General features: G+C 42.6%; 1 protein-coding gene across 1 annotated transcript; it reads right to left on the bottom strand.

Annotated features, from left to right (window-relative positions):
- Positions 1–2,450: 2,450 nt before the first annotated feature.
- On the bottom strand, positions 2,451–8,032 carry LOC132889034 (uncharacterized). Its single transcript, XM_060925160.1, has 3 exons — positions 7,945–8,032; positions 3,947–4,014; positions 2,451–3,772 (listed from the first exon to the last, which is right to left on the bottom strand). The coding sequence occupies exons 2-3, from the start codon at positions 3,964–3,966 to the stop codon at positions 3,022–3,024; spliced, it is 771 nt and encodes a 256-aa protein (XP_060781143.1). The 5' UTR covers positions 3,967–4,014; positions 7,945–8,032; the 3' UTR covers positions 2,451–3,021.
- Between the last annotated feature and the right edge of the window lie 886 nt (positions 8,033–8,918).

Below are 8,918 nucleotides of genomic sequence, written 5' to 3'. Positions count from 1 at the left end.
GTTAAGGATGGATTAGATAGATTAGACAGACAGTCTGATGTATAGATCTGAATTTGACTTGGGCACACAATCACACACACACATGTGCAATTTTTTTTCCTGAAGATCTGTTCGAGGCTGAGCAGCAGATTTTTTTATGACTAAATTTTACTGAGCGGGCCTGGAAGGCACGTGTCCAGAGGCCCTGACCACTAGAGGGAGCTAAGATTTGAAGTCCCAGAGTGAGAATCTGATATAAAGTGTGAAATGTTCCTCTTGTGTGGGTCTGGAACCAGTCAGCTGTCGGTTCAGTCTGTAAACCCAGTATTTGATATCCTCCCACTTCAACCAGTTGTGGAAGTCACTCTGCATGAACACCGAGGCCACAGTCATCACGCCTGATGGACAAACTGTGTTCTTTGAGATTTCCGCCGGCATACTCCGAGGCGATACCCTTGCTCTTTTGATCTTTATTCTTATGCTCAATTACATCCTGCGCCTGTTGCTTGACAGGCTGAATAACGGAGGTCTGCAGATCCAACCGAGACGTCGCCGAAGACATCCGGTGCAACATCTCACCGACCTCGATTTTGCAGATGACCTAGCACTGGTCTCAGAACTAGTGGAAGACACAGAGGCCTTGCTCCAGTCCCAGCTGCTTTGATTGGATTCCATTGCAATGAGAACAAGACCGAGTACATCAACACTGGCCAGAATCCCAAAGACCTGAAATCCCCCTCCGGTGTAAACATCAAACGAGTCGAGGATTTCAAATACCTAGGATCCTGGATCATGGACTCAAAAAAGGACTTAAAAGCACAAAAGGCACTAGCTTGGGCAGCTTGGAACAAGTTTGATAACATTCTGGCATTCGAACCTACAAAATGATTCTAAAATCGACTTGTTCCAGTGCCTGGTACAGCCAGTTACTCTACGGCTCAGAAACCTGGACCCGAACACAGAAAGATCAGAAACAATTGGCTGGAACAAACACAAATCTCTTTCGCAGAGTGCAGAACATTTCACTGGTCTGAGCACGCGACACCAGAGAGAATATATGGAAACCTACCACTGATTTCAGAGACGCTCAGGAACAGACGCCTTCAGTCCGCCGTACGCTGCTTGAGGGCAGAGAACGAGGTCATATCATCACGACTGTCATGGACCCAAAACCTTCCTGTTCACTGTCCAAAGACAACGTGATATCAAGGGACTCAGGGATCGAAATGGAGGATTTAAAGTTAGTCATGCGGGACCGCGCTCTGTGGCGATCTACAACAATCTGCAAAACAGCCCGGCCTGTGATGCCGAAGGATGTCGTCAACCCATGCTAAAGCTTTAAAAGGAAGGAGGAAACAGAGAATGTTCATTTTCCTGAACAGGTCGGATTATCATACATCAGGAGAACATTTCCGGTTGAGAGTACATCGTGCACATTTTGGCTGCCGCTTCTTAACGGAGCTTTTTATTTTTCCCCCCTTTGTTTTGTTTTTTGTTTGAATGTTTTATGGATAGTTCTTGGTGGAATGTTTTGTACGCCGGTTGTGGTGTAGCTCTAGATCCAATTTTGGGCGTCGGTTCCCTCCAGGCCTTGGTGCGCTGTGGGTGATGCCTGTGCTCCTCGCTATGGACTGCAGTGAGCTTGTTGCTCTTTTAACATCGTGGTTGTCCAGCACGCTGTGCGGCGGTGCTTCTGTGCTTGGCACGGTGTTCCGAGTGATGTTGCTTGGTGGCGTCATGGAGGCGGTGTAGGTGGTTTAGGATGTACTAGCGCTCTGTGTGGCGGTGCTTCTTTGCTCGCTTTGTGGATCCGTGACGTGGTGTTCTGGGGGATGTTGCCCAGTGGTGTCACAGCAGCTGTGCAGGCGGTGTGGGATTTATCTTCATGCACTTTTTGGTGGGACTGTGGCATTGGAATTACATCCTGACGTTCTTTTGGTGGAAACCCCCCCCTTACCTTAATTGTAAAGCAACCTTGGGTGTCAAAAATGCACAATATAAATTGAACAATATTGTTATTATAAACAAACTCTGACCTGCAATGGGCCATAGAAGATGCAACAAGCTCCATCAAGCCGGTGCCTGTTAAAGATATGGACTTTGGTGGATGAGTTTGCGAGGAGAAAAGCAAGAAAGAAGCCAGTTGTCTAAGATGAGACTGAAACATGTGTAATGTCTGACTGTGTATATTTTATTTCACATGTCTTGGATTGTAGGGCGGGGCAGTCAAGGCTCCCTGCATTGGTTCATTGGTGTGTAGCAACATGGGGAGGAGGTTCCTGTGCCGGTTCCTGCTCAGGATTTACTCATCCATCCCTGATAAAGTGACTCATTAGTTCATAATTGTCTTTATTTTAATTAATGAACTAATTAATGTTCAGCTCTTTTCAGTTCATTATTTATAACAGCATGACCGAAATAACCACAGGATCTGGTGCTTTTAAAGGAATTTTATTATTTTGACCATCATGTCAGCAGTGCAATATTCCAACAATAACGATTGTTTGATTAGCTAAAGTCAAATGGTTTATCCTGTGAAAGAAAATTCAGATTTTCAACAAGGGTTTTAGATGTAAAATATAAAGAGAAAAACAAAACTCGCTGTATAATCTGGAAAACATGGGGGGGGGGGAGCTCAGTATTTGATGTGAAAGTTTTCAAAAACAAGCAGCGTTGGATGATGGAGACCAAGCGCACTGTGATTCTATTCTTACATATTCATTAAATCACTGTCGAGTTTCAAAGTGCGGAAAATGAATCGGTGAATGTCGCACCTTTACTGTGTTTCTTACTTGACACCTGATAACGTTAATGTTGACATCTGGTGTTGAGAACGTTACGTATATTTATGGTGAATATCTCGCACGCTATGTAGCTGGTTTTTATGCAAATTGAGTTTTTGTATTCAAGAAAATCTCCATGGAAATGATGAGATTTACAAAAAAAAAAGTTCAATCAAAAACATGGAACAGTTGATGAAGACCTCAATGATGTTTGGGAAAATTGCTCCAATTCACTTGACAAAATTTAGCGATTTCAGTTTCAGTCAAGAGACGGATATATGGAGATGTTTGCATATTTCCCATACATCAAAACGTACTCTTTCATTAACTGATTGATTGAACTCTGTGAAATAATTTCAGCCATTTCTTTGTTTCCCTGTAAAACGAACCTGCAGTTATATTTCGGAGCCCCAGGTACAGTGAGATATTTCTGAATCAGATAATCGAGGCACGCGATCAACTCCTGACAATTTGCTTTCTCTTTCTCCATCCAGCACTTCCTTTTGAGCAATTCCTCAGCCGTTATGGAATACAGGTTAAACTGGCATTTTGTTTCGATCATCTTCATCTCGTCAGGTACGTTCAGGGTGACGTAGGTGATGGAAAACCTGTTGCATGTGATTTTTAATGCCAGAGGTTTGGAGCTCACTGCACCTTTGGCTTCTGTGAAACAGGACCTGATCTCATTCTGGCAGGAATGCACGCTGAAATGGATGCTCTTAATATCTTCGGAATTGACCTTGTCATCACTGCAGGAGACGCAGCAATCGATGCGAGCTTGACTGCCCTCGGATGACACGGTGTAAATCACGTTGTCGTCTATGCCGATTCTCACACACTGCCATTGACCTTTGACCTGCAGGGTTATGGCTGTGCTGAGAGGGCTGTGTCTGAAGATGCGCTCAGCAACATCCAGGTTGGAGTGCAGGAAGTCGTCCTTGCATGCTTTCGCCTTCAGCATTCGTTTCACTGACATTATTCCTTCCGTGTTAGGATGGACATCAAATTTTCTAGGAAAATTAAAATGCCATAGAATTGTTTAGGAACATCAGAGAAATGAGAGAAGTGCTGTGTGTGTGTTTACATTGTCCTGAGAAACTACTGAAGGCTGAACAACTTTTAAAACGATGCACTATTCCAGCTCGGACACAACGAAAAACATGGCATGAGGAAAGAACTCTTACTCTGGTTCTCCAGACATCATGTCGAGGGGAGACGAATCTCTGAAAGAGTTCCTTCAGCTGACACGAAGCTGGACAAAAAGTACAGATTTTTAGCTTATAAAATGTGTATACATAAAAATAAATCTAAACGTTAAATCTAAATCGATTGCCGAGCGTAGAGAGAAATATTCAGAAAATATGCAAATGATCTGCGTCAGTGCTCTGGTCCTTGCCATTGCCTCAGCTCACACAGCCCCGCCCACACCGCTGACACAAGCATGGCCGGTTTGTTCCCAGTAAGAGAGCCTGAGCAGGCGGTGGTTGCCCACATGCAGGCTGCACTCTGAGATGCCGTTCCACTAGTACAGTCCACACCACTAACGTTAAAGTAAGTCGTTTAATTTTAACTTCTTAACTCGTTCTGGACGGTCTGGTTATCTGACACCCAGAATGAGTTAAGAAGTTAAAATTAAACTACTTACTTTACCGTTAGTGGTGTGGACTATTGGTAGAGAGATGTGTTTGACACGCGTGAAACTGGAACAGGCGGTTTCTGACTGCTGCTTATTTTGGTTCATTAAGTCCTTGAGATTTATCTTCACTCGCACATTCTGCTCTCTGCTTACAGAAGGTGGTGGTGACCAGGAATGTCTTTCTTCTTTTTATACCCCTATGATCCTGATGGGTGACGTAATGGGACATAATGTCTCTCTCTTCTTTTATACAGTAGTGTCGTCTAAACCAGTGATGTAATGCTTCATACATAGATAACTTAGCTTCATCAGTCACATCATCATCATCATCCAATCACAGAGCTACAACACACTCTGGAATGTGAATATATCCTCATAAGGGGTGTTCACACGGCAACTTTTACTCTGGTGTAGCACCAGGGCTGCCCCGGTAGAGCGTTCACACGGTACAAAGTTATACCGGTGTAGCCCCTGAAAGCTGCTTAAACCGGTGCAAATCTAACCCTGCTCGGGAGGGGGTTTAAGAAATTTACTCCGGAGTAAATGCTAGTTTACGGGGCAGCACCGATATAAAATGGGACGTCTGAACGCTACAGGGGTAGACTCGCTACGCGTGAGGAGAGTTGATTACATATGGGCATTGCATAATTTGCATCCTGGTATTTTGCGCTTCCAAAATGGCGAATATCAACAACAACAGAACTACGTGTCTTCCAGTGTTGCCAGATTGGGCGGTTTTAAGTGCATTTTGGCGGATTTGAACATATTTTGGGCTGGAAAACGTCAGCAGTATCTGGCAACACTGGTGTCTTCATCCACGTTGTTTTCCCGGCGCTTGGTGATGCCATGACAACCGGGAAAAGGAAGTACATTTTCACGCATGCGCATATTTCATTTCCGCATTATTACTATTGTATAGCACGGTCGCAAAAACTGCTGTGTGAACGCAAGTGGGGCTGCACCGGTGCTAACACGCTTCTCTCTAGTAAGCAGGTTTGTGACGTGTGAACGCTCCACAAAATTTACACCGGTGGAAGATATATCGCAACAAAATACATCGGTGCAGCATCAATGCAAATATCACTACGTTCAGACTGCAACCTGAAACGACCCATATCCGATTTGTTGTGAAATCCGATTTTTTTGTTAGGCCGTTCATATTACCAATTATATGAGACTTGTATGCGATCTCCAATATGAACGGAAAACGACCCAAAAGTGTCCCGCGTGCGCAGATTGACACGTAATAAGCACATCTACGTAATACGTAAACAAAAAAAAAGCGCACTCTTCAAGTTTAATGATTTGTTTGTTTGTTTGTTTGTTTGTTTGTTTGTTTAATTATCTGGTTAGTGTTAAAGTGTGAGGTCTCGTGTGTGTTTTTGTTTCTGAACTGAAATGAAAACGTGTAGCCTGGTAACGAGGGTTGACTCCTAAATGTCTCTCTAATTTCTATATAAGTGCACTACATGTTACTAGGAAGTAATGGATTTTTAAACTCTATATAGTGCACTCGAGCTTCAGTAGGCAGTCGTTTGGGATACGGCCGCTGTATTACCAAACTCTTAATTCAGGCTTAATAATTTGCACATATTTATTTCGTCATATTAATAAACTTTTTCTACATTCTTATAAATATTTATTTAGATTGTTTATAGCCAGCTGAATTCTGCAACTTCTCTCAGCGCTGGCTCAAGGTGCAGAAACACCAGTGCAGTTTGCGATGGAGATGAGGCGAGACCTGGCGATGTGGTACAGGATGGTTTAAGTTATAAATCAGTTATAGAAACTGTTTTATTTAATCAGGCTAACAGATCAACATCCAGGTCCCTACCAAATCCACCATTAGCTTGATCAATTCTATAAAAGTCTATTTAAATTCTGAAAACTGTACAAATGTTGTTGTTTTCCACCAAAGAGGCGGGGTTAGCCAACGCAGAATAGTGACGTTTGTCTCTTGTTGATGACGTGTAGGTCGCATGAATGCGACCTGTCCAGTCAGACTGCAGTCACATGTGAAAATAATGGATATGCATCGGATTTAGGACCACATATCCAAGCGGCCTGGGTCGCATGTGAAAAAATCGGATCTGTGTCGTTCAGATTGTCAATAACAAATCGGATACAGGTCGCATATGGGCAAAAAAATCGGATATGGGTCGTTTCAGGGTGCAGTCTGAACGTAGTCTAAGTGCCGTGTGAACACCTCTATAGTTGTCCAACAATAAACTGAGAAACATCTCCGAGCAGCTGTGTCTGTATCTGTGACTGTTTGTTCCCGGATCGATCCATGAGGTAGAATCTCTTCAGCAGCAGAGCTCGACATTTCTACATCATGCTTTATCGATTCAACCTCCTTCAGTACAGACAGATCAAAAACCTCGCACTGTACCGGTGGAACGGCGTCTCAGAGTGCAGCCCGCACACCAGCAATCACCGCCCACTCAACCTCTCCTGCTGGGAGCGAACCGGCCATGTCTGTGTCGCTTCCCCTCATCACACCTACTGACCCAGGTGGGCGGGGCCATGTGAGCTGAGGCTGTGGTAAGGGGCGTAGACCAGAGCACTGACACAGATGATTTGCATATTTTTGAAATATTGAACTTTACACTCAGCGACAGATTTAGATGAAATCTTTCGATTTCGATTTATTTTTTATGTATACACATTTTTACAATTATATAAAACATTCAAAATTTGTTTGTTTGTAGGAATCATATTAAGTCAAGAAAGATGTCTTACACATAAATTTGAGTTTTTATTGTCTTAATATATACACTACTGTTCAAAAGTTTGGGGTCACTTTGAAATGTCCTTATTTTTGAAAGAAAAGCACTGTTCTTTTCAATGCAGATCACTTTAAACTAATCAGAAATCCACTCTATACATTGCTAATGTGGTAAATGACTATTCTAGCTGCAAATGTCTGGTTTTTGGTGCAATATCTCCATAGGTGTATAGAGGCCCATTTCCAGCAACTCTCACTCCAGTGTTCTAATGGTACAATGTGTTTGCTCATTGCCTCAGAAGGCTAATGGATGATTAGAAAACCCTTGTACAATCATGTTAGCACAGCTGAAAACAGTTGAGCTCTTTAGAGAAGCTATAAAACTGACCTTCCTTTGAGCAGATTGAGTTTCTGGAGCATCACATTTGTGGGGTCGATTAAATGCTCAAAATGGCCAGAAACATGTCTCGACTATATTTTCTATTCATTTTACAACTTATGGTGGGAAATAAAAGTGTGACTTTTCATGGAAAACACTAAATTGTCTGGGTGACCCCAAACTTTTGAACAGTAGTGTATGGCGTGTTGTTTTACATGAATTTCTGTCTCAAATGTGAGGAAAATGAGCTAAATATCCCAAATATGTCAGCTATAAAACTGTAACTGAGTTTTTACTCTCAGAGCCCCACAGTTCTGTGTCCTGTCTCTGTGTGATCTGAAGTGTGACCCAGAACACCCTGCATTCTGCCAGTCTAATAATACTGATTGTGTGTGTGTGTGTGTGTGTGTGTGTGTGTGTGTGTATAATAAATACTTACCAGTCGTGTCTCAGTGTAACAGTGAGGCTTGTGAGTGTGTGTGTGTGTGAGTGTGAGAGAGAGAGAAATGTTGGTCTTAGTTTCGTTTCCTGAGTAGTGGAACTGCACACACACACTCTCTTAAAGGCACATGAGCAAAATCACAAACTGTTCTCTGGCCTGTTCTTTTTTTTCCTGCATTAAAAAAAAAAAGACACTTTTTGTGTCAAATGATTTGATTTTTTTTTTTTGTTGGATACAATGAAATTTTTATTTTAGATCATCGTCTCAGGGCCCCGGGTTCAGCAGCACGAAACTGGAAATGCTTTTCATAGATAAGAGTTTATCAAGGGCGGCACGGTGGTGCTACTGGCTTAACACACTCCGCCATTTTGTGTTTTGTTTTTTTCTACTCACGTGACATACATGTCAACCCCTACGGATTTCCCGTATTCAACTACGGATTTTTCTACATTTTCACCTTAAAATTATTTTGATTTATTACCATCAAAAAATCGTCATGAAATATGAAAATGCATGGGAGCCGCCATTTTCTACATTTAGAATTATTCAACCGGTACTTCCGCTAGTACCAACAAGCCATTCCGAATGTCTGAGCATGCGCAATTGTGATTTTCCTGCACACCGAGCGGGAAATAACAGCAGATGTGGCGTAACAATAGACAGGTCAAGAGGTCAAGATGTCGGCACCACCGAAGAAAAAACTCAAAACATCTAAAACTGGAGGTCGCTTTCTTCCCGAATGGACAGAAACATTCAATGGAATAATTATCGCTTCCAAAATGGGTGCTGAGTATGTCAACTGCACAATTTGCTGTAGAGACGTGAAAGTGTTTGCCTCTGGAATTTACGATGTGAGGGAACACATGAATGCATGTGAAGAATGCAAACCAGAAAAAGAGACAGCCGTCAATTAATTTCTTCACGCAAAAGCCAACAAAGGTTGTATCTGACATTAGGTATTAGGTAAGATC

The sequence above is a fragment of the Neoarius graeffei genome, chromosome 7 (genome assembly GCF_027579695.1).
Source record: "Neoarius graeffei isolate fNeoGra1 chromosome 7, fNeoGra1.pri, whole genome shotgun sequence".
In the NCBI taxonomy this organism is placed as follows: domain Eukaryota; kingdom Metazoa; phylum Chordata; class Actinopteri; order Siluriformes; family Ariidae; genus Neoarius; species Neoarius graeffei.
The sequence above is the reverse complement of the archived record's forward strand: the minus strand, read 5'-3'. Positions and strand labels throughout refer to the sequence as shown.

Excerpts from the sequence above, each read along its gene's own strand:
- LOC132889034 (XM_060925160.1), bottom strand. The coding sequence starts at position 3,966 with ATGATGTCTGGAGAACCAGA. Across the intron at positions 3,773-3,946 it reads ATGATGTCTGGAGAACCAGA|AAAATTTGATGTCCATCCTA; the intron begins GTAAGAGTTCTT and ends TAATTTTCCTAG.